At 43.9% G+C, this 26,557-nt stretch overlaps 2 protein-coding genes across 2 annotated transcripts; one reads left to right on the top strand and one right to left on the bottom strand.

Annotated features, from left to right (window-relative positions):
- LOC139374139 (myeloid-derived growth factor-like) lies at positions 1–9,646 on the top strand. Its single transcript, XM_071115178.1, has 6 exons — positions 1–207; positions 826–876; positions 1,128–1,189; positions 1,545–1,626; positions 8,066–8,138; positions 8,379–9,646. Exons 1-6 carry the CDS (start codon positions 67–69, stop codon positions 8,456–8,458), a joined length of 489 nt encoding a protein of 162 aa, XP_070971279.1. The 5' UTR covers positions 1–66; the 3' UTR covers positions 8,459–9,646.
- On the bottom strand, positions 9,218–22,927 carry LOC139374036 (uncharacterized). The gene is made up of 2 exons (XM_071115064.1): positions 21,884–22,927; positions 9,218–14,029 (listed from the first exon to the last, which is right to left on the bottom strand). The coding sequence occupies exons 1-2, from the start codon at positions 22,889–22,891 to the stop codon at positions 13,259–13,261; spliced, it is 1,779 nt and encodes a 592-aa protein (XP_070971165.1). The 5' UTR covers positions 22,892–22,927; the 3' UTR covers positions 9,218–13,258.
- Positions 22,928–26,557: the final 3,630 nt, after the last annotated feature.

The following is a 26,557-nucleotide window of genomic DNA, read 5'->3' as shown; positions in this document are numbered from 1 at the left end:
GAGTTCCCTGTGACGACACTCGGCAGAGCACTCGCATGAGTTATCGGTAAGTAGCAGCAGACCAAAATGGCGCAAAATAACTTTCCATTTCTTGCTTTGTTGGTTGTAACGTCAACAGTTACATTGGCTAGTGCCGATGAACAAACGAAAACTGTGGAATTCAACGTAAAACCCGGCGGAATGGTGCACACGTTCTCTGAGAAAATGGTAAGCAATATAGCTAGCCACAACATCCAGCCAACAAACAGCATTGTACTACTAGACAGCTAGTGAAGTCGTGTATGTTGCATTGTAAGGTTGTAAGTGGCACAAATATGCATACGAATTGCCGAGTAACGTTATGATTCCCTGCAAACTATCTTGCTGTTTGTTCACATATGGTAGCCAATTCAAATAACAACCAAGAACATGATGGCACCGGTCACAAATTGAAACTCTATGTAGATAAAACATTTTTTTCTGAAGTCTCTGGTCGTCGCATGATGATGAGGAAACGACCTCTGATATGTTGACACGTCAGTACCGTACCACAAGGAGGCTATTCATTGGTCTAGAATATATCTACATTTTCCGACAGAGACGCAATCCATGTTGTCTTTATGTTAAATCACAAATATTGAAAATAAAGTGCCCCGTTGTATTACAAATTGCAGATGTTTGAAATAATAATGAGCTATAAATTGTTTGTCTCCCAAACACCCGATTTGACTTCCAAATACTTAGGCCTACAAATAAATAATGTGTTTTGTCTTTTAATGATCATTCCAGTCTCAATTTAATCATCAAGAAAAATGTGCAGATTACTAATTCCTCCTACTTTCACAGAGAGAATATGAATGTTCATTCACGTATGCATCACAAGGGGGAACCAACGAGGTAGGTTGTATCCTGATCTAAGTTTAGGTTGTTTCAACCTAATAAATAGGACACTTCATTCTAGTCTAGAGTTGAAACATATGCTACCTGCAGTAAACTGATTCATAGGTTTTAGTGTGCAGTTTAAAAGTACATTCCAAAGTAGATCAACAGAAAGTACATTTTAACCTGTGCCATGCTACTCACATACCGAAAGAATACATAATCAAAATAATAATATAACATGTTTTCATGTTATGTTGTTTTAACAGCAATGGCTGATGAGTGTGGGCCTGAGCGACGACGACAGTCTGTTCTCCTGCTCTTTGTGGAGGTAAACTGTAATCCCTGGTGTGAGGTCACACTGAACAATCGAAGTTAGACTGCAGAGATTTCCATGTACACTGAATGACTTATTCATTCAACTGTCACTTGGTGGTCATTCACCTGAGATATCTCAGGTCAATCAGTTCCAGTTTTTCATCTTGGCTTTGCCTAGTGAATAACTAACAGCAGAGTCAACAATTGTGCTTTATCTTGGCCATGTCACAGTTGTAAATGAGAACTTGTTCTCAACTGGCCTACCTGGTTAAATAAAGGTGAAATAAAAAAAATCTAATAAAAACATCAGTGGTGATTTAATCCCTATCTTCATTTGTGTTGATTTCTCTCTTCCTCTTTGTTGATAGACCCCAAGGGAAGTCCTACCTGTTTTTCACACAGTTCAAGGCTGAGCTGAAAGGAGCTAAGATTGAGTATGCCAGTGCATATGTAAGTATCCACCATATACAGATTGGTCATGTAATTTGCTCTCCTATCAGCATTTCTACATAATAATGCATTGGAGCACAATCTTTGCTGACATGTTTTGTGGTGTAAAGTAGATAAGGTATATGTCCAATGTCAGCATACGTCTTCTCCGCTGGTCTCCTGGTTCAAGTGCGCTTCTGTCTGTCTCAGTGATAATGATGTAGAACTGCATATCCCAATGGAAACATGTCTTCTACATTGACTGTATGTACCTACCTACACATTTTTAGACTTTGGTCTGTTTTTATCCTGATTAACTGGCACGCTACAGTTGAAGACGGAAGTTTACATACACTTAGGTTGGAGTCATTAAAACTCGTTTTTCAACCACTCCATACATTTCTTGTTAACAAACTATAGTTTTGTCAAGTTGGTTAGGACATCTACTTTGTGCATGACACAAGTCATTTTTCCAACAATTGTTTACAGACAGATTATTTCACTTATAATTCACTGTATCACAATTCCAGTGGGTCAGAAGTTTACATACACTAAGTTGACTGTGTCTTTAAACAGCTTGGAAAATTCCAGAAAAGTATGTCATGGCTTTAGAAGCTTCTGATAGGATAATTGACATAATTTGAGTCAATTGGGGGTGTACATATGGATGTATTTCAAGGCCTACCTTCAAACTCAGTGCCTCTTTCCTTGACATCATGGGAAAATCAAAAGAAATTAGACAAGACCTCAGAAAAAAATTGTAGACCTCCACAAGTCTGGTTCATCCTTGGGAACAATTTCCAAAAGGCTTGAAGGTACCACGTTCATCTTTACAAACAATAGTACGCAAGTATAAACACCATGGGACCACGCAGCCGTCACACGGCTCTTGAAGGAGACGCGTTCTCTCTTCTAGAGATTAACGTACTTTAGCGCAAAAAGTGCAAATCAATCCCAGAACAACAGCAAAGGACCGTGTGAAGATGCTGAAGGAAACAGGTACAAAAGTATCTATATCCACAGTAAAACGAGTCCTATATCGACATAACCTGAAAGGCCACTCAGCAAGGAAGAAGCCAGTGCACCAAAACCGCCATAAAAAAGCCAGACTACGGTTTGCAACTGCACATGGGACAAAGATCGTACTTTTTGGAGAAATGTCCTCTGGTTTGATGAAACAAAAATAGAACTGTTTGGCCATAATGACCATCGTTATGTTTGTAGGAAAAAGGGGGAAGCATGCAAGCCGAAGAACACCATCCCAACAGTGAAGCACAGGGGATGGCGGCAGCATCATGTTGTGGGGGTGCTTTGCTGCAGGAGGGACTGGTTCACTTCACAAAATAGATGGCATCATGAGGAAAGAAAATTCTGTGGATATATTGAAGCAACATCTCAAGACATCAGTCAGGAAATTAAAGCTTGGTCGCAAATGGGCTTCCAAATGAACAATGACCCCAAGCATACTTCCAAAGTTGTGGCAAAATGGCTTAAGGACAACAAAGTCGAGGTATTGGAGTGGCCATCACAAAGCTCTGACCTCAATCCCATATAACATTTTTGGGCAGAACTGAAAAAGCATGTGTGAGCAAGGAGGCCTACAAACCTGACTCAGTTACACCAGCTCTGTCAGGAGAAATGGGCCCAAATTCACCCAACTTATTGTGGGAAGCTTGTGTAAGGCTACCCAAAACATTTGACCCAAGTTAAACAATTTAAAGGCAATGCTACCAAATACTAATTGAGTGTATGTAAACTTCTCACCCACTGGGACTGTGATGAAATAAATAAAAGCTGAAATAAATCATTCTCTCTGCTATTATTCTGACATTTCACATTCTTAAAATAAAGTGGTGATCCTACCTGACCTAAAGGCAGGGAATTTTTTACTAGGATTAAATGTCAGGAATTGTGAAAAACTGAGTTTAAATGTATTTGGTGTGTGTAAACTTCCGACTTCAACTGTAAATCAAAGCTAATGTAGGGCTTTATATGGGTAGAGATGATAAAATAGATTGTCATGGCAACACACAGTACCAGTCAAAAGTTTGGACACAGCTACTCATTCAAAGGTTTTTCTTAATTTTAACTATTTTCTACATTGTAGAATAATAGTGAATATATTAAAACTATGAAATAACATATCTGGAATCATGTAGAAACAAAAAAGTGCTAAACAAATCAAAATATATTTTATATTCTTTGAAGCAGCTACCCCTTGCCTTGATGACAGCTTTGCACACTCTTGACATTCTGTCAACCAGCTTCACCTGGAATGCTTTTCCAATTGTCTTGAAGGAGTTCCCACATAGGCTGAGCACTTGTTGGCTGCTTTTCCTTCACTCTGTGGTCCAACTCACCCCGAACCATCTCAATTGGGTCGAGGTTGGGTGATTGTGGAGGCCAGGTCCTCTGATGCAGCACTCCATCACTCTCCTTCGTGTTCAAATAAATCAAATCAAATCAAATTTATTTATATAGCCCTTCGTACATCAGCTGATATCTCAAAGTGCTGTACAGAAATCCAGCCTAAAACCCCAAACAGCAAGCAATGCAGGTGTAGAAGCACGGTGGCTAGGAAAAACTCCCTAGAAAGGCCAAAACCTAGGAAAAAACCTAGAGAGGAACCAGGCTATGTGGGGTGGCCAGTCCTCTTCTGGCTGTGCCGGGTGGAGATTATAACAAAACATGGTCAAGATGTTCAAATGTTCATAAATGACCAGCATGGTCGAATAATAATAAGGCAGAACAGTTGAAACTGGAGCAGCAGCACAGTCAGGTGGACTGGGGACAGCAAGGAGTCATCATGTCAGGTATTCCTGGGGCATGGTCCTAGGGCTCAGGTCCTCCGAGAGAGAGAAAGAAAGAGAGAATTAGAGAGAGCATATGTGGGATGGCCAGTCCTCTTCTGGCTGTGCCGGGTGGAGATAACAGAACAGCCCTTACATAGAACAGCCCCAAATAGCCCTTACATAGCCTGGAGGTGTGTTGGGTCATTGTCCTGTTTAAAAACAAATGATAGTCCCACTAAGCGCAAACCAGATGGGATGGCTTATCGCTGCAGAATGCTGTTGTAGCCATGCTGGTTAAGTGTGGCTTGAATTCTAAATACTGTGGGGCAAAAAAGTATTTAGTCAGCCACCAATTGTGCAAGTTCTCCCACTTAAAAAGATGAGAGAGGCCTGTAATTTCCATCATAGGTACACTTCAACTATGACAGACAAAATTAGAAGAAAAATCCAGAAAATCACATTGTAGGATTTTTAATGAATTTATTTGCAAATTATGGTGGAAAATAAGTATTTGGTCACCTACAAACAAGCAAGATTTCTGGCTCTCACAGACCTGTAACTTATTCTTTAAGAGGCTCCTCTGTCCTCCACTCGTTACCTGTATCAATGGCACCTGTTTGAACTTGTTATCAGTATAAAAGACACCTGTCCACAACCTCAAACAGTCACACTCCAAACTCCACTATGGCCAAGACCGAAGAGCTGTCAAAGGACACCAGAAACAAAATTGTAGACCTGCACCAGGCTGGGAAGACTGAATCTGCAATAGGTAAGCAGCTTGGTTTGAAGAAATCAACTGTGGGAGCAATTATTAGGAAATGGAAGACATACAAGACCACTGATAATCTCCCTCGATCTGGGGCTCCACGCAAGATCTCACACCGTGGGGTCAAAATGATCACAAGAACGGTGAGCAAAAATCCCAGAACCACACGGGGGGGACCTAGTGAATGACCTGCAGAGAGCTGGGACCAAAGTAACAAAGCCTACCATCAGTAACACACTATGCCGCCGGCGACTCAAATCCTGCAGTGCCAGACGTGTCCCCCTGCTTAAGCCAGTACATGTCCAGGCCCGTCTGACGTTTGCTAGAGAGCATTTGGATGATCCAGAAGAAGATTGGGAGAATGTCATATGGTCAGATGAAACCAAAATATAACTTTTTGGTAAAAACTCAACTCGTTGTGTTTGGAGGACAAAGAATTCTGAGTTGCATCCAAAGAACACCATACCTACTGTGAAGCATGGGGGTGGAAACATCATGCTTTGGGGCTGTTTTTCTGCAAAGGGACCAGGACGACTGATCCGTGTAAAGGAAAGAATGAATGGTGCCATGTATCGTGAGATTTTGAGTGAAAACCTCCTTCCATCAGCAAGGGCATTAAAGATGAAACGTGGCTGGGTCTTTCATCATGACAATGATCCCAAACACACCGCACGGTCAACGAAGGAGTGGCTTCGTAAGAAGCATTTCAAGGTCCTGGAGTGGCCTAGCCAGTCTCCAGATCTCAACCCCATAGAACATCTTTGGAGGGAGTTGAAAGTCCGTGTTGCCCAGCAACAGCCCCAAAACATCACTGCTCTAGAGGAGATCTGCATGGAGGAATGGGCCAAAATACCAGCAACAGTCTGTGAAAACCTTGTAAAGACTTACAGAAAACGTTTGACCTCTGTCATTGCCAACAAAGTATTGATTGCCAACAAAGTATTGAGATAAACTTTTGTTATTGACCAAATACTTATTTTCCACCATAATTTGCAAATAAATTCATTAAAAATCCTACAATGTGATTTTCTGGAAAAAAAATTATAATTTTGTCTGTCATAGTTGAAGTGTACCTACGATGAAAAGTACAGGCCTTTCTCATCTTTTTAAGTGGGAGAACATGCACAATTGGTGGCTGACTAAATACTTTTTTGCTACACTGTATATCACAGACAGTGTCACCAGCAAAGCACCCCCACACCATCAGACCTCCTCCATGCTTCGCGGTGGGAACCACACATGCGGTGATCATCCGTTCACCTACTCTGCGTCTCACAACGATAGTGGTTGGATCCAAAAATCTCAAATTTGGACTCATCCGACCAAAAGAGAGATTTCCACCAGTCTAATGTCCATTTCTCATGTTTCTTGACCCAAGCAAGTCTTCTTCTTATTGGTGTCCTTTAGTAGTGGTTTCTTTGCAGCAATTTGACCATGAAGGCCTGATTCACGCAGTCTCCTCTGAACAGTTGATGTAGAGATGTTTCTGTTACATGAACTCTGAAGCATTTATTTGAGCTGCAATTTCTGAGTCTGGTAACTCTGATGAAGTTATCGTCTGCAGCAGAGGTAACCCTGGGTCTTACTTTCCTGTGGCGGTCCTCATGAGAGCCAGTTTCATCATAGCGCGTGATGGTTTTTGCAACTGCATTTGAAGAAACTTTCAAAGTTATTTAAATGTTCCGCATTGACTGACCTTCATGTCTTAAAGTAATGATGGACTGTCTTTTGTCTTTGCTTATTTGAGCTGTTCTTGCCATAATATTAACTTGGTCTTTTACCAAATAGGGCTATTCTGTATACCACCCCTACCTTGTCACAACACAACTATTTAGCTCAAACGCAGTAAGAAGGAAAGAAATTCCACAAATTAACTTAACAAGGCACACGTGTTAATTGAAATGCATTCCAGGTGACTACCTCATGAAGCTGGTTGAGAGAATGCCAAGAGTGCACAAAATCTGTCAAGGCAAAGGGTGGCTACTTTGAAGAATCTCAAATATAAAATATATTTGTATTTGTTTAACACTGTTTTGGTTACTACATGATTCCATATGTGTTATTTCTTGGTTTTGATGTCTTCACTATTATTGTAGAATGTAGAAAATAGTCAAAATAAAGAAAAACCTTGAATGAGTAGGTGTGTCCAAACTTTTGACTGGTACTGTAGGTATTTGAGAGAACATTATATTGCAGTCAGAGAGTACATTGTTACCCATGTTGCATTCAGATCTAACCATGTATTCTTCTCCCAAGTGAATGCTGCTGTGTTCAGAGTACAAACAACTCTCAGACTAGTGTCACATCACATGTAAGTTGCACACAGTTCTAAGGCAGTGGTTCCTAAACCGGTCTGTGCTGTGTCTGTCCCACCATACGTTTTTTATATCTCCCTCTGATCTACTATGTAAACTAGACTGATGTTTGTAGTCATGACGCAGTTTATTGCCACATCTTCACACAAATCAATGGCAACCCACCAGTGTTTACCAAAACACCATACAGGGAAACACTGTTCTGAGGAGTCTGTCAGACGAGGAGGCTTTGTACATCGCCGCACATACACTGCTCTCCCACAGGCCTCTTGACCATCCTCCCTCGCAAGGACAAAGCCTCAGACAGACGCTGTCGTCAGAACAGAACCGTTCAACCTCTCCTCCTGACGGCACTGTCCCCTGTGAAAAGACAGAGAAAAAAACAACACTCACTAAACATTGGGATAAAAATAACCAGCACTCCTGAGAAGCAGAACATCTCCTCGACCTTGTCACTCCACTATAACTGTCCTTGCCTCTGTCATGATGAGTTTCTCTCTTTTCCATTCACACTTTCATCCCCTTGTTTGTTATCCCTTTTCTCGTCAATCCCCTGCTCCCATCTCTCCCCGTCATCGTCTCCACAGTCCCAGACTGTGGCGGGAGGACAGAGGGATGTGACTTTGAAGGAAGATGAATTCACTGTGGGGGATTCTACAGGTGAGATGACTAGTCTGCTTACTACTGAGCTCCATTCCCATATGTCTGTCACAACAGATCAAAACTATTCTTGTTTTTTACCTATTTGTCTGGAATGAAGTGTTTGTGACAAAAGTAGATAGCATTGATGATGAATCTATGGTATGCCACTGTCTACTACTGAATGTTGTTTTTTCATTGAATGTTGTACTTGTGTTATGATGTTGTAGTAACTCGTTTCCTCTCCCATCACCCTTCCAGTGACCCACAAAGATGGGAAGTTCCGCGCTGAGCTCTCCAAACTGACTATTATTGGCCGGACACGACGCGATGAGCTTTGATTGGCTGGAAATCCGAATGACTGTTGTAATATCATCAAATGGTGACATCCAGGCGTGCTCTCAAGGCAGGCCATTGTGCTCTAATGTCGACAACAGTGGCAATTGAAGGACGATATTCAAGCACGAAGGACGATACAGTAATGAGTGACAGCCTTAGACCTTGGTGGTCTACAAATATGCTGTTGAATAAATGTATTGTTTTTTATTTGGAGTATTATGGCTTTACATGGAAAATGTATTATGTTCCATACTGTATGAGAATGCATATTGGGATGTCTGATCTTAACGGGTGTAGAGAGATATAGGTTCAGAGGATTTATTGGTCTTATGCTAAGCCAGGGAAATGTGAGTAATCATTTGTCTTCATCGTGCGCACGTTAAGATATATAAATTTTTCCAATCTGCTTCTCTAAGCAAGTGAATGGTTAGTACAGATAATGTAGAGCATGGAGCCCGTTTCTATGTTCTTTTGATCTAGATAGAGCACCTGATTCAACCAACCAATCATCATTCAATGCAGTTGATTTAGTTTTTCTCCCTCCTCTCTCACTCCTACCAACAGTCTTAATGAAGCTAGGTGGAGCTTTAGAACAGATGCTTATTTGGCCTACCAGGATTAGAGACATATTGCCTTGATGTAGAGGATAGTTAGCTTGCCAGCACATACCAGGTTCATCCCTGTCTGTCTAGAGGAGGCCCTCACTCAGCGTTGATAGTGGAGTCCCTTGGCTCCCAAAAGGAAATACCACCGGGCACTTGTTTTGTTTTATATTTTATTTTCTACTTCTTGGATTTCTAAATCACAATGTGCAACTGATGCTCCAATAAAAGTCATATTGTCTGGGAATGTGAAATGTGTGTTCTCATTTGTTTTGACACAGCTAATTGATCAGAATGTCCTTGCTAAGATTTCACACTGCTGTCCATGCTCAGGTTTGATGGTTTTCAGCTTGGATTACTTTCAGAGTTCTGTGTGCTGATCTCATGCTCTTTTTTTATATTATTAGGACACACATTTTCAGTCCAGCAGATTCCAACATTATTCCAACATTATTACGTTTCATATGAAAATGTAGCTATAACACAGACGAAATTCGATGTGCATAATGTTTTTGGACCGTTTGCAAACAATGTAAAAAAAAAGAATGATAAAATCGTTGAGTTAATAAAGACGAATACAAACATGGTCTCTTTTTTGCTTTCTTGAGTAAGGCAGCTCCAAAATGCAGGTGTTTCAGCCTAGCTCAGTGCTTTCTGTGGTGGTGGGGCATTCAGCGGAAAACAAACTCCCTTTTTCAGGATCCTGTCTTTCAAAGATAATTCGTAAAAATCCAAATAACTTCACAGATCTTCATTGTAAAGGGTTTAAACACTGTTTCCCATGCTTGTTCAATGACCCATAAACAATTAATGAACATGCACCTGTGGAACGGTCGTTAAGACACTAACAGCTTACAGACGGTAGGCAATTAAGGTCACAGTTATGAAAACTTAGAACACTAAAGAGGTATTTCTACTGACTGAAAAACACCAAAGAAAGATGCCCAGGGACCCTGCTCATATGTGTGAACCTGCCTTAGGCATGCTACAAGGAGGCATGAGGTCTGCAGATGTGGCCAGGGCAATAAATTGCAATGTCCGTACTGTGAGACGCCTAAGACAGCGTACAGGGAGACAGGACAGAAAGCTGATTGTCCTTGCAGTGGCAGACCACGTGTTACAACACCTGCACAGGATCGGTACATCCAAACATCACACCTGCGGGACAAGTCCAGGATGGCAACCACAACTGCCCGAGTTACACCAGGAATTACACCACAATCCCTCCATCAGTGCTCAGACTGTCCGCAATAGGCTGAGAGAGGCTGGACTGAGGGCTTGTAGGCCTGTTGTAAGGCAGGTCCTCACCAGACATCACTGGCAACAACGTCGCCTATGGGTACAAACCCACTGTCGCTGGACCAGACAGGACTGGCAAAAAGTGCTCTTCACTGACTAGTCGCAGTTTTGTGTCACCAGGGGTGTTGGTTTGATTCGCGTTTATCGTTGAAGGAATAAGCGTTTACACCGAGGCCTGTACTCTGGAGCGGGATCGATTTGGAGGTGGATGGTCCATCATGGTCTGGGGCGGTACGTCACAGCATCATCGGACTGAGCTTGTTGTCATTGCAGGCAATCTCAACGCTGTGCGTTACAGGGAAGACATCCTCCTCCCTCATGTGGTACCCTTCCTGACAAGACCCTCCAGCATGACAATGCCACCAGCCATACTGCTCATTCTGTGCGTGATTTCCTGCAAGACAGGAATGTCAGTATTCTGCCATGGCCAGCGAAGAGCCCTAATCTCAATCCCATTGGGCACGTCTGGGACCTGTTGGATCAGAGGGTGAGGGCTAGAGCCATTGCCCCCAGAAATGTCTGGGAACTTGCAGGTGCCTTGGTGGAAGAGTGGGGTAACATCTCACAGCATGAACTGGCAAATCTGGTGCAGTCCATGAGGAGGAGATGCACTGCAGTACTTAATGCAGCTCGTGGCCACACCAGATACTGAATGTTACTTTTGATTTTGACCCCCCTTTGTTCAGGGACACATTATTCCATTTCTGTTAGTCACATGTCTGTGGAACTTGTTCAGTTTATGTCTCAGTTGTTGAATCTTGTTATGTTCATACAAATATTTACACATGTTAAGGTTGCTGAAAATTAACACAGTTGACAGTGAGAGGACGTTTCTTTTTTTGCTGAGTTTACGTAGCGTAGGGGTTGGTAGTGATTGGCTCAGTGTTCTGTCACTCATGGGGAGTCTAAGGGTAGAGCTCGAAAATTCAAGCCCCTTGTGTGCTGCCATAGAGTTACATTAGAAGAGCCCATCCAAGAAGGCTCAAGGTCATTGGCCACAGATAAATTACATCAAATCATGTTATATCTACAGTACCTTTGATTGGACTGATCATGTCAACATCATACTTTCAAAATCTTAGCTCGCAGTCATCATCCTGAATCAAGTTGACAATCTACTGGCAAATCTTTTTAATCCTTGTCATATGAAGGGAAATAATGAAGAGAATTTATAGATAAAACGTATCGGTGATCATCGACCATTGGACATCAACATTACACAACAAGTCGGAAGTTGCTAATTCAACAATGAGTGGTTTGGAAGGAATCAGTGGCTAACTGCAAGCATTGCAAAGCAATCACTAGCCTGCTATTCAGTGGAGTGACTGTGTGGTCCCAAGTCTGGGTTTCAGGGTCTCTTATCCAAGCTTAAAATGATAAACATTCAACATTGGCCATGCTGTCAATGAAGCATGATTTGTGCTGCGCTCAAAACAACTTAACTTGGACTGGGAAATCTGACTTCAATGAGTTCAAGACAACTGGGAACTCGGGAAAAGGCCCTTTCCTGTTTCAGCATGACACTACCCCCGTGCACAAAGCGAGGTCAATACAGAAATGGTTTGTCAATATCGGTGTGGAAGAACTTAACTGGCCTGCACAGATGAATTGGGATGAATTGGAACGCCGACTGCGAGCCAGGCCTAATCGCCCAACATCAGTGCCCGACCTCACTAATGCTCTTGTGGCTGAATGGAAGCAAGCCCCCGCAGCACTGTTCCAACATCTAGTGGAAAGCCTTCCCATAAGAGTGGAGGCTGTTTTAGCAGCAAAGGGGGGACCAACTTCATATTAATGCCCATGATTTTGGAATGACACGTTCGACGAACAGGTGTCCACATACTTTTGTTCATGTTGTGTATCTGTGACCAACAGATGCATATCTGTATTCCCAGTAATGTGAAATCCATAGATTAGGGCCTAATGAATTCATTTCAATCGACTGAATTCCTTATATGAACTGTAACTCAGTAAAATCTTTGAAATTGTTGCATTGTTGCATTTATATTTTTGTTCAGTTTATGAACAGGTCGTTACTATTGGCCATCTGTTACTACTATAACTGTTGACTTTAACTTCCCATCAGAAAACATAGCCAACTTTGTCTAAAAATTGCATTGGAAGGTATTCCTAAGATCCCTAAATTTCCAGTACAAATGTATCTGCTGAAGTACATGTCAAGTCCACAAGATGGCATCAAATTAACTAAAAATACAAATGATCTACAACATGCAATGGCACGTTACAACCACTGTGATACAGGCAGATTGATTCTGAACTATGGGCACCATGATACGACCCGATGAGTGCGTCATCATTTCTATCTTGTGAATGCTCTCGGCCAGTTTGGACTGCGTTCCCCCATCTCTCTCTCTCTCTTCCTCTGTATTTCCTGATTGACATTTACAGGGAACAGATGGAGCTTGTGGATGAGGAGGGTTAGGTTAGGAATCACCACCAAGGGCCCTTTGAAGGGTAGGACTAATGGCCAGCTGCCCCACTGTCTCTGTCCCCCTCTCCCCTATCTCCCCCAGACACACTTCCAAGCACTGGGTGACCAAGTCAGCCAAGAGACATGGTACGCCAAAGAGATGCTCTCACCCTATTTGGTTGTGTCATCATTCTGCTAAGTGGGCATCTGCATCGGGCCCTAGTAGTTACAAGTGCGCCGAGCCAGGTGTTGCTGTCTCTTATCCTGTCTCTTATCCTTGGTCAGAGCCAAGCCAGAAAGGTGGAAAGGGTGTCAGGACAAATGCAGCAGAACTCTGCTGACATATACCTACCCTGAGACACCTCTCATCACCTTGGAAACGTGGGCTCTGCTCAAGTTGGCGAGCCTTAAATCACTCTCTGCTCCCTCAGCTCTGTGGTAGTTGCTCCATTAATCCAACCACCTCCCTCTCACACCGTGGTTGAGAGCAGTCTTCTCTTTACAGGATACGGGGGAGCCTTCTTGGGGTCCTTGCCTTTACTTGCCCCCCGATCAAAGTGCCCATCGTGCGGGTAAGGAGGCGGCTTGCGGTCCTTGGGCCCTGGAACTCTCGCTGGGCCGTGTGGGACTGTCTGGCCCTGCGTTAGCCCCAGTGATTTAGCAGATGTTGTCCTCACTCCCTCCACCATGGTCTGGGTCTTACGGGCTCTGGGTGGGCTGACAGGGAGAGGTGACCTCATGGGTGACCCTATTTGGGTTTCTAAGGTGACAGAAGGACTGAGAGCAGAGGGGTGAGGAGGGGGACTTATTTCATGGGGGCAAAGTCCAAGGATGTGAAAGAGAGCAGAGTTAGAGGCATGGTTGAGGGGGTAATGTAAACTCTTGCTCTTGACTGAGGGATCATGGGTGTTGGGGTGAGGTGTGTTGGTACTGATGGGGGACAGACCAGAGGTGGGAGGGCGAACAGGGCTACTCCTGTGAGGCCTGGGAGCAAGTTGGTGGGGAAGGCGGACCGGGCTGGAGGCAGGGGTGTGACGCTGGGGTGAGTTAGTCCTGATGAGGGAGGACAGAGCTGCGTCCCCCTGTCTGGCCTCCTCACCCCCTGGGCCTCTTGGCCTCTGATGGCTACTGCCCATCGCGACTCCACTGGAGGTGGAGCTACTGTCGCTGGGCAGGCTGGGGCTGGCTTCCCCTTCACTCAGGTCAATGGACGAGGTCAGCAGCTCAATCTGCTGCACCACCTGTGAAAGAGATTAAGATACACGTCAGAGATGGGGCTGGAGAGATGCGAGAAAATGAGATGGAGAAAATGTTTGATCTGCCTCAGCCTTTGCTGTGTGTGGCCGTACTGTTGCTAGGCAAATTGTTTTTCTCACTTAACTACTCAAGTTCTCTAGTGTCTTCCTTCAGGTCCTTAACCACCTGGTCCAGTAAGAGATTTTCCTTGCACCACACTATAAGAGCAGCATCGCTGGATGTTACTCCATACATTTATTTAACGTTCTACTATCATTTGCAATACCCCTGTGGAATACCCTTGCTCTCGGACTGCACTTATGCGGAATGCAACAAGATAACGTGAGAGGGGCCGATTTACATGTCACTTTTATGGGATGAGAATATGAGCCAGGGCTCAGGCGTTTCCATAAATGGATTAAAAGCATGGTTCCAGCTGCTCCTCTGTCAGCATCTGGTGGTGGAAGGACTGGAGAGAAGAGGGTACCGCTGCTAAGCATCACTTTAAAACATTGCATACATTAGGTAAATGGAGCATAGCAGGGTCGTTCCACGAAAAGAGCGCCTGTTTGCGTACCTTTGATATTTTAAGCAGAAATTGTGCACCAATAGAAATTGTGCCCTTTAATATAGACCACATGGTCAATTTAATACATCAGGTTTTTAAATGAATTAAGTCTTGCTAAAGTGCCCAAATCCAGTATTTTAACATGTCCCTCTGTTCACCCCTTCTAAGAAGATTCTAACCCACTGAACCCTAAAACGTTTTCACCATCATTGTAAAGCCCTAGTTATTTTGTTGATTTGACAAGGTCATTTCTGAAGATGATTATTTATTTCATGTGATTAGTGATTAATAAAATAAAATACAAAAAACTCCCTGTTACGTGAACTGAACTTTTGCTTTAATATTTATTTCAAAATAAACATTGGACATTTAATAGTCAAATCCTAGTGTAAAAGCAGTGAGCTGGTTCTACTCTTTTTGGCCATTGTTTGGTGTTTTGATGATGGGAAACTGAGTGGATCAAGCACAACACATTAACCCTGTTACCAATAGATAGACAGGCTAGAAATGTTTCAACAATTTCACTTTGTAAAGTTTGCATTCCATTACCCCTCCCTGTTGCATACAGCAAGCTTTCATAGGGAAATCGTCAACCCTGTAACTTTATTTGGAACTTCATTTTTGTATTTAATTAACTTCTTGAGATGGGAAACTTGTTTTTCATTAAGTTTAACATGTGCTCTTTATAACAGAATGTTAAAATGAGATGGGGGGAAAAATGGACAAAGTTACACTACCCAGAAGGTTTTCTCATTTGATGGAACCATAGAGAATGATAGAGGCCTTTACTAGCCAAAAGCCTGTATTAGCATGGGCAGCACGATTGAGGACTTTCACCATTTTGAAGTAGTCAAGTGGGTGGGACGTCCAATGGGTTAAGGAAGGATCATATGATTCCATCCGGGTCATCAGGAGGGATCAGCCAATGAATATACTCTTGAGAAGAAATTCCATAACTGCAGGTGGCAGTGAATCGGCAATATTGGCTTTATACCTGTTCAAACAACACACTACAAGTGGCAGAATGTATTCCTTTCAGTTTGTTTGCCAACAAAAGAGAATGGTTTTGGAATGTATAAAGGCCATTTTACGGGCTCCTGACCAACTCTGCTATTTTGTATGTTTTTTTGCGCTGATCCTAACTTTTTTATACATTATGTTCCCACCATCATTTCCTATGACCGAAAATAACTTCTGTACATCAGAACAGCGATCACTAACCTCGATTTGGATGGAGATTTCTACTTCAATGAGTTGGCGGCAGAGGGCATACTGCTCACCCCGGACCAGGCCGTAATCCCGACACTCGGAAGAGAAAGAGACGACAATATAGAGGCTGATTTGCGGGGTACCCTGACTACGGACAAGTAAATCGGAGCAGAGGTAAGACCATTATTACGAAGTGGAAGGCGTATGGCACCACCCAGACCCTGCATAGATCAGGCCGTCCCTCCAAACTGGATGACCTGGCAAGGAGGAGACTGATCAGATGCTACCAAGAAGCCAATGGTGACTTTGAAGGAGCTTCAGGCCTTTATGGCAAATATTGGTCAATGTGTGTATGTGACCACAATACCACAAGCGCTCCACAAATCTGGCCTCTATGGGAGGGTGGCAAGAAAAAAAACACTCCTCAAAAAAAGGGAGATGAGACCAAATTAAACTTTTTGGCCTGAATGCAAAACGATATATCTGGCGAAAACCCAATACATCGTTCCACCCAAGGAACACCAAGTCTATAGTAAAGCACGGTGGTGGCAGTGGTAACGATGTGCTCTGAGAGTCGGGAAGCAAGTTCGGGGAGTATGTGTTTTAATAAAGAAACACAACATAATACCAAATAAGAAACATGGGCAACGCACAGACATGACACAGAAACAATGGCGCCTGGGGAAGGAACCAAAGGAGTGACATGTAAAGGGCAGGTAATCAAGGAGGTGATGGAGTGCAGGTGAGTGTCATGCGCGTAACGATGTTGACAGGTGTGCTCCATAACGAGCAGCCTGGTGACCTAGAGGCCGGAGAGGGAGCTCACGTGACAGCAGCATCCTGTTGAGGGGGTGTTTCTCTTCAGCAGGGAGCATTTGTCGGGATAGAAGGGGAAATGGACAGTGCAAAATATTTTTGAGAACATGCAGCCCTCTGCCAGGAAGTTAAAAATGGGAAGGTGGTTCACGTTTCAACATGACAATGACCCAAAGCACACCGCCAAAGTAATTATACAGTGGCTGAAGGACAAGAAGGTGAATGTCCTTGAGTGGCCTAGTCAGAGCCCCAACCTAAATCCCATTGAGAATCTGTGGAATGACTTAAAGAGAGCGGTCACTATGCAATTTGACTGAGCTTGAACAATTCTGCAAGGAAGAATGGGCAACTATTGCACAGTCTAGGTGTGCAAAGTTATTAGAGACGTATTCCAAAAGACTTTTGGCTGTAATTCAAGCAGAAGGTGGTTCCAACAAGTATTAACTCAGGGGGGTGTTCACTTATCCAAATAGGGTATTTTACTGTTTTAATTGTGGGTTAATTTTTCTCACTTGGATATTGTGGGTTACTGTGTGTAAATAAAAAGTCAGATTTTATGTGTTTTCATTTCAGGCTGTAAGGCAACAAAAGGTGAACATAGAATTACCTTGTACACCTGCACATCGACTTGGTACTGATGCTCCTTGTATATTATCGTTACTCATTATGTATCTATTACTACTTTTATTATTACATGTTTTACTTTTCAATTATTTCTCTATTTTCTTTCTCTCTGCATTGTTGGGAAGGGCCCGGAAGCATTTCACTGTTAGTCCAAACCTGTTGTTTCGAAGCAAGTGACAAATAGCATTTGTCCAGCTGTTCTGTGGACAGAATATGCAAACTGATTGCCCCCCATCTATCTTCAGAGCTCGTGCTGTTAGGTGACCTAAACTGGGACATGCTTAATACCCCGGCCATCCAACAATCTAAGCTTGATGCTCTCAATCTCACACAAATGATCAATGAATCTACCAGGTGCAACACCAAATCTGTAAACATCATCCTAACCAACCTGCCCTCCAAATACACCTCTGCTGAAAGCACCTTTAAAGAATAACCAGGATCTCAGCAATCACTGCCTCATTGCCTGCGTCCGTAATGGGTCCGCAGTCAAACAACCACCCCTCATCACTGTCAAACGCTCCCTAAAACACTTAAACGAGCAGACCTTTCTAATCGACCTGGTCTGGGAATCCTAGAAGGATATTGACATTCCGTCAGTACAGGATGACTGGTTATTCTTTAAAAGTGCTTTCCTCGCCATCTTAAATAAGCATGCCCCTTTCAGAAAATGTAGAACCAGGAACAGATTGGTTCACTCCAGACCTCACTGCCCTCGACCAGCACAAAAACATCCTGTGGCGTACTGCATTAGCATCGAATAGCTGCCGCGACATGCAACTTTTCAGGGAAGTTAGGAACCAATATACACAGGCAGTTAGGAAAGCAAAGGCTAGCTTTTTCAAACAGAAATTTGTATCCTGTAGCACTAACTCCAAAAAGTTCTAGGACACTGTAAAGTCCATGGAGAACAAGAGCACCTCCTCCCAACTGCCCACTGCACTGAGGCTTGGAAACACTGTCACCACCGATAAATCTGCGATAATTGAGAATTTCAATAAGCATTTCTCTATGGCTGGCCATGCTTTCCACCTGGCTACCCTTACCCCGGTCAACAGCCCTGCACCCCTCACTGAAACTTGCCCAAGCCTCCCCATTTCTCCTTCACCCACATCCAGATAGCTGATGTTCTGAAAGAGCTGCAAAATCTGGACCCCTACAAATCAGCAGGGCTAGACAATCTGGATCCTCTCTTCCTAAAACTATCCGCCGAAATTGTTGCAACCCCTATTACTAGCTTGTTCAACCCCTCTTTCGTATCGTCTGAGATCCCCAAAGATTGGAAAGCTGCCGCGGTCATCCCCCTCTTCAAAGGGGAGACACTCTAGACCCAAATTGCTACAGACCTACATCTATCCTACCCTGCCTTCGAAAGCCAAGTTAACAAACAGATCATTGACCATTTTTTAATCCCAATGTACCTTCTCTGCTATGCAATCTGGTTTCAGAGCTGGTCATGGGTGCAACTCAACGATGCTCAAGGTCCTAAATGATATCATAACTGCAATCAATGAGAGACATTACTGTGCAGCCGTATTCATCGACCTGGCCAAGGCTTTCGACTCAGTCAATCACCACATTCTTATTGGCAGACTCGACAGCCTTGGTTTCTCAAATGATTGCCTCGCCTGGTTCACCAACTACTTCTCTGATAGAGTTCAGTGTGTCAAACCGGAGGGCCTGTTGTCCGGACCTCTGGCAGTCTCTATGGGGGTGCTACATGGTTCAATTCTCAGGCCGACTCTATTCTCTGTATACTTCAATGATGTTGCTCTTGCTGCTGGTGATTCACTGATCCACCTCTACGCAGATGACACCATTCTTTGTACTTCTGGCCCTTCTTTGGACACTGTGTTAACTAACCTCCAGACGAGCTTCATTGCAAGTAATAAATGCAAGTAAAACTAAATGCATGCTCTTCAATCGAACACTGCCCGCACCTGCCCGCCCGTCCAGCATCACTACTCTGGACGGTTCTGACTTAGAATATGTAGACAACTACAAATACCCAGGCGTCTAGTTAGACTGTAAACTCTCCAATCCAAAAAAGCATCTCCAATCCAAAATTACATCTAGAATCGGCTTCCTATTCCGCAACAAAGCATCCTTCACTCATGCTGCCAAACATACCCTCGTAAAACTGACCATCCTACCGATCCTCGACTTCGGCAATGACATTTATAAAATAGGCTCCAACACCCTACTCAACAAATTGGATGTAGTCTATCACAGTGCCATCCGTTTTGTCACCAAAGCCCCATATACTACCCACCACTGCGACCTGTACGCTCTCGTTGGCTGGCCCTCTCTTCATACTTGTCGCCAAACCCACTGGCTCCAGGTCATCTACAAGTCTCTGCTAGGTAAAGCCCCGCCTTATCTCAGCTCACTGGTCACCATAGCAGCACCCACTCATAGCACGGGCTCCAGCAGGTATATCTCTCTGGTCACCCCCAAAGCCAATCCCCCCTTTGGCCGCCTTTCCTTCCAGTTCTCTGCTGCCAATGACTGGAACGAACTGCAAAAATCACTGAAGCTGGAGACTCCTATCTCCCTCACTAGCTTTAAGCACCAGCTATCAGAGCAGCTCACAGATCACTGCACCTGTACATAGCCCATCTGTAAACAGCCCATCCAACTACCTCATCCACATACTGTCACGTTCTGACCTTAGTTCCTTTGTTTTGTCTTTTGTTTTAGTATGGTCAGGGCGTGAGTTGGGTGGGTTGTCTATGTTAGTTTTTCTATGATTTTCTATTTATGTGTTTGGCCTGGTATGGTTCTCAATCAGAGGCAGCTGTCAATCGTTGTCCCTGATTGAGAACCATATTTAGGTAGCCTGTTTTCGAATGTGTTTTGTGGGTGGTTGTTTTCAGTCTTTGTGTGTCTACACCAGACAGAACTGTTCCAGTTGTTTCTTTGTTATTCAGTGTTCTTTGTTATTCTCCTGACCCCTCCTGTCTCAGCCTCCAGTATTTATGCTGCAGTAGTTTATATGTCGGGGGGCTAGGGTCAGCTTGTCATATCTGGAGTACTTCTCCTGTCCTATTCGGTGACCTGTGTGAATTTAAGTGTGCTCTCTCTAATTCTCTCTTTCTCTCTTTCTTTCTCTCTCTCGGAGGACCTGAGCCCTAGGACCATGCCTCAGGACTACCTGACATGATGACTCCTTGCTGTCCCCAGTCCACCTGGCCGTGCTGCTGCTCCAGTTTCAACTGTTCTGCCTTATTATTATTTGACCATGCTGGTCATTTATGAACATTTGAACATCTTGGCCATGTTCTGTTAAAATCTACACCCGGCACAGCCAGAAGAGGACTGGCCACCCCACATACTCTGGTTCCTCTCTAGGTTTCTTCCTAAGTTTTGGCCTTTCTAGGGAGTTTTTCCTAGCCACCGTGCTTCTACACCTGCATTGCTTGCTGTTTGGGGTTTTAGGCTGGGTTTCTGTACAGCACTTTGAGATATCAGCTGATGTACGAAGGGCTATATAAATTTGATTTGATTTGTTCAGTTTACATTATTAAATAGATGAACACGTACAACGCTGCGCATTGGTCCTCACCTTATTCCACCGACGACGGCCTATACACATACTGTATTTATTTATTTATCTTGCTCCTTTGCACCACAGTATCTCTGTTTTTACATTCATCTTCTGCACATCTACCATTCCAGTGTTTAATTGGTATATTGTAATTACTTCGCCATTGTGGCCTATTTATTGCCTTACCTCCCTTATTCTACCTCATTTGCACGCACTGTATATAGACTTTTTCTACTGTATTTTTGACTGTATGTTTGTTTATCCATGTGTAACTGTGTTGTTTGTGTTGAACTGCTGTGCTTTATCTTGGCCAGGTCGCAGTTGTAAATGAGAACTTGTTCTCAACTAGCCTACCTGGTTAAATAAAGGTGAAATAAAAAATAAAATAAAAATTATTTGAAGAAGAAAATGTTCTAGTTTAAAATGGAGATTTCCTCAATGGCTCGGCCAGTGCGCTCACAGACGTCATAATGGAAGCGAGATAGGGATGCTTTCTCTATCATTCTCTATGGGTGGAATGACCCAGCAAACACCACTTCCTCCCTTTAAAAATGCAGTGAAATCTTCACTTCTATGCTGTTTCATAGATAAGACTGTCACACTGTGGTGGAGAGACGCTTTGCAAGCAGTATAACAGTGTATATCAATTCAGACACCTTTTTAATGCATGTTAAAGTATCAAACGTATGAACTGGTATTATGCTCTTTCTGGGAAGTGCAAAAGTAACACACTGTACAACTGCTCTTCACATTCTCTTCAGGACCTGAAATAGCGTGATAATATGTTTATACAAATATCAAAAGAACATCAAAGAAAGCACCTGAAATATTTTGAAGGCTATATGACAATACCAGATTATAGCTCACTATCCCCTCCCAAAACAACTTTTTTTTCCAAGTATTTGACACTTATTGAGACAGTTTGGAAATCAGAACAGTGGGATGCGGGGATTGAACCCCAGTCTCCGTTGTACATGTGACTTGTGCCGGGGAGTGTTACCACTACACCACAGCTCTGCACGAGAAACAGCTTTAAATCCTCCCATCAAAGATAGACCCTATCTGTAACTTATAGGCAAACAGAAACATCTTTACCTCCTTCATCTCCTGATGGATGTCCTTCAGGCCTCCTAGAACCTCCTCCAGGTTCTCCACCACTCTCCGGATCTGATCCCGGACCACCTTCCGGTGGCTCCTCTTCGACCCAGTCAGCCCTGGCCCTCTCCTGGAGCCATGGTGGCCGCTGGCGGGCCTGGTCTGGACATCCTCTGGGGTGGGACAGGGCTTACTGGGGCTCTGCTGGGGTCGGAGAGTGGGACCTCCCATATTTCTCTGAGGAACCTCTGTAGAGAATATGACTTCATGCAGAGAGCTGGGTCCATTGTAACCCTCCACAGGTTTAGTCAAGTATTTCTGGTCTCTTCTGGTCTCTGGTCCGCCTACTGGTCTAGTCAAGTCTCTCTGGATGTTTCTGACTTTTTTTGGGGTGGAACTCAAGGTAGAACCGAAACTCTGGTGTCTGGGTAAGCCCTGTGTGGCTGTGGTTGTATCCACCCAGCTGGATTTATGAAGGTTTCTCTGACAGGTCTGTCTGGGGTAACCCCAAAGCTGGTCCTCCAAACAAACGGGCACTTTACAGCCGTCTTGACCTTTGAACTGTGTTGGTGGAGCGGGGGCAGTAACGTAGTTCCTGACTGAGGGGTGTGGTAACGTCTGGCGGTGGTTCCAAACAAAGGAGCGTTCTGTGTAGTGGTTCCTGACAGATGTGCTGTGTCTCAGGCCTGGCTCTGGAGACGGGACCTGGCTCCACCTGGAAGGACTGCCAACTTGGCTTCTTAAATCTATCTCCTCCAATCCCAGTCCATTCAAATGGGCACCCATCCTTTCCTTCCCATGTATATTGTTGATAACCTCTTGTGATTTAAAGCCTACCTCTTTGGCTCTGTTGGGATAGGTAAGGTTGGCATCAGTCCGCCTGCGCTGCCCATTGAGTCCCATGTCACTGTGATGGGCCCTGAATCTATTGTGGAGCCAGAGGTTGAGATGAGGGTTGCTGTGCTGAAAGCCTCTGTGCTCCCCAGGCGCTCTGGTGTCTGAGAACATGACGGAAGCAGTCCAGCAGCCACAGAGGAAGACTCCTTAAAGAATTAGCTTTGTCCCTCCAGCTTCCCGCCCTTGACATTCACATGGAATGTTTTTCTCATTGACTTCTCCCTCTCCCGCTCTTTTCCTCTCTCTCGAAAACTTTCTTCCGCTTATTTCTCCTCAGACCCCCACCCACCCGCTCCCCTTTCCTGTCCAAGCCTGTTTCTGATTGTATCCCTTTGTTTTTTCTCTCTTTCTCTTCCCGGTCCTCCCCCCTCACTCTCCGTCTTCGCACGCTGTGATCCTTACTGCTTCCCCCTGTTGCCCTCTCTGCTGCTCATGGCCTCTCTGTCTTCCTCTCCCTGCGTCTCTGGCTCAGTGGCTGTGGCACGCTTCCTGTCTCCCCCCCCCCCCCCCCCCCCTCTCTCTCTCTCTCTCTCTCTCTCACTCTCATTCCCCCTGCCGCCCAGCACTGCGCTGTCTCCCTTTCTCGCTCTTTATTCCTCCCACTCCTTCTCACTGCTGTACCTCCCTCTGTACCTTTCTCCCTCTTCCCCTCTCTCTCTCTGTATGTCTGTCTCTTTCTCTCCCATTTAACCCGCTTGTAGAGTGAGACTAGTGGAACTTCAATCAAGATTTTAGTTTTTTAATCCCTGGTAGACGCTGTGTCCCCACGTGAGCCTCCCCACTCCGCCTCTCATCTGATTACTCCTGTTCAGCTTGGGATACCAGAAGGGGCGAGAAGGGGATAAGGAGGGGGTGGGGTGGGTGCACAACACTGCACCCGTAGCATACAGCAGTTAGCTACACAGACATAAAAGCCCTGAGCAGATACAATCTGTAACACACCTGTCCCGGCCCGTTAACTACAGTATTGTCACCTATGGAGCTGAGGCACCTCTTGTTGTTTCATGTTATTTTCTGCTTCTATGACTTCTATTTGTTCCAGTTATGCAGTGGCAGCTGCTATTTGAAGCTTGATTCAAATCCCATCTTGGCTTGGCAACTGTCTGGATTAGTTGTGATGTGTCTGACAAACCCAGAGATGCCTCCTAGGGGTCTTTTGACTCACTGTGCGACTCCCTCCTTGGATGCACCCTAAATGAGACAATGGCAGTCACTTAGAACACTGACTGTGTCTGTCATTCAGGAAGAACAGTTTCAGTATTTGCCATGAGCTTACTCAGCACAACAAACTACTTCTGAGAAATCCCCTTTAGTGACAATAGGAAAATGAATGGAGAAAAACTGCAGAAAGACCATGACATATTCTAATAGATACATGTACTCAAAGTGATGGGGGGGGGGTAATCCCCATTTCAGGGTAAGAAGATTCCTTCTCAAACTCGAGCGCCTGTGCTTAGCTGACCACTGCTTTGTGGATAACCACTAACCCTGGAAGTAATAGAGGAGGCTGTATTAATCCATCCAAAGCTCTACTTGAACATGGCTTACGCTCTCCAATACCCCAGCTGTTTCCAATGACTGTTTCCTTTGTTTCAGTGAACACTTCTGCTGCACAATCACTCCATTCCCTATTGTTCCCAAGGTCACTCATGTGAACGTAAACAGATCCCCAAAAATATGTTTTGTCCTCAGATGTTGACCACCCCACTCCCACACAGACGCACACGCACGCACACACACACACACACCTGAATTGTCGGGCTCTCATTTGCTGGACTTTACTCATCATACCTCTGGCTAAAACTCTCTGCTTTCAACCAATCACCCTCCCACTGTGTGTGGATCATAAATAACGTCCAGGCTGCGAAAATGCACAATGGTAGCTCATTTGAAAGTCAATGTGGAATAATAAGTACTTGTCGCTGTTGCTCGTCTAACAGCAGTCGACGTACGGTGGAGCCCAGTTGGAGACCTTCACTCCATCCATTACATTATGGTAATGTCTGTCCTTATAGAGCCACCACAACTTTACAGGCACTACACAGTAACAGAGCCACAGTAGACTAGCTATATATCCTGGTGGAGCTTCTGTCTCTGTCTACACAGCACAGCGCCAGAGAGAAGCAGAAGCAGCATTATGTAAGCGTGTGGCGGAGATTGTCCTCTGGAAAGACCCCATATGTTGTCAAAGCTCTGTGAAAAAAAGTATTGTCACAGTCTGAAGCCCCTAAGGGCATTTTGGTAACTTTAGAACTATAGCCATTTAAACAGCAGAGATGCTTCAAGTGCAATACAGTATATTGAAATACATATTTTTTTTGCTGTCTTAGAGAATGACTGACTACATTGCAGGAAAAAAACATAGTGAGTCAACTCCCTCAATTCTCATTAAAGTACTGGCATTCCTGAGTCCAGCATGAGGTCTTACCACCGTGTAAAAGAACAGCATGCTTCAGTCTGTTCTTGTGTATTTCTTACATTGTTTTCCCTTTTGATGTCTTTCGGCTTTCATCTTTGAAATAACACGTCAGTCAGGTGCACTCAGAGGATTCACCAGAGCAAGAGAAAAGAGGGTTTGAAAGACTTCAAGTCCCAGGTAACTGTCATAGCTCCACTTGCCAGAGGGGAGAGCCTCTTTAAGCATACAGGATGAGGCAAAGAGTTCTGGATGTGAAGGGAATACAAATGAATGACAAATATAGCACTTTTCTAACCCTGGATCTACTGACAAAAGAAACTCAAGCATGTATGAAACTCAGTGATGGGGAAGCTACTCTAAAAAATATATAGTTTACCGAGCTACCAATTACTTTACACCGGAAGAAGTTAAGCTACCCTTAAGAAAAATATACTTTGAAAAAGTAGTCCACTACGACCAAACTACTTCATATGTAAATCTGAAATGTCAGACTACAAATTGCAAGACATAACTTTGAGGTCATATGTTAACAGAATGTGTAATTTAGCCGATTAAACACAAAAACAAATGTTGTAAATGAGAATTAGGCAGGTCTGATTCTGAAAAAGGAAATTATTACGTACATTTATATTTCATTTTATTTGTGCAAAAACAGATGAAACTCAAGAACAATTCAGCAAATGAACTGGAACGTTGCCATACAGTGTATTGTGCCATTTACCTAATACATTAAAATCAAGTAAAGAGCTTTGTGGATTTCTGAGATTCGCCTGTATACTGTATAAGAGACAATACTGCTGGTGCAAAACCATTTTCTGGATTAATGATACCACATTCTGATCCAGAAATAGAAACAATAAGCACTGAATAAATCTGTAAAATTAGACGCTGCCCATCTTTCACATTCATTTGATATTGAGGCATAGCTGGATCTACATCACAGATGGTGTGGGACATGATCACCACTTTGAACCAATTTTGAGGTCTGAAAACATTATTTGGAGTGATGTGGACCTTTAAAAACCTATCTTTATGGATGCCAACCTGTGGTGTGTCTGGTAATTGGGACAGGGTTGGGATAGACTCTTTAACACATGGATTGAGTGAATGTGAGTGGACTGACTAATGTCTTCCCAGGCCTGCACTGTTCAGCAGGGGCTGCTGAGGGGAGGATGGCTCATGATAATCTCTGGAACAAATGGAATGGCACCATTCCACACATTCCGCTCCAGCCATTTCTACAAGCCCGTCCTCCCCAATTAAGGTGCCACCAACCTCCTGTGTTCAGCTTGCCTCCTTTTTAAGATGCAGCACTTCTCCTTCGTAGTTGGCTCATTTTGTAAACATTATAGTCATGC

Source organism: Oncorhynchus clarkii, chromosome 1 (assembly GCF_045791955.1).
Source record: "Oncorhynchus clarkii lewisi isolate Uvic-CL-2024 chromosome 1, UVic_Ocla_1.0, whole genome shotgun sequence".
NCBI classification, from domain to species: domain Eukaryota; kingdom Metazoa; phylum Chordata; class Actinopteri; order Salmoniformes; family Salmonidae; genus Oncorhynchus; species Oncorhynchus clarkii.
This window is presented reverse-complemented; position numbering and strand designations above follow the sequence as displayed.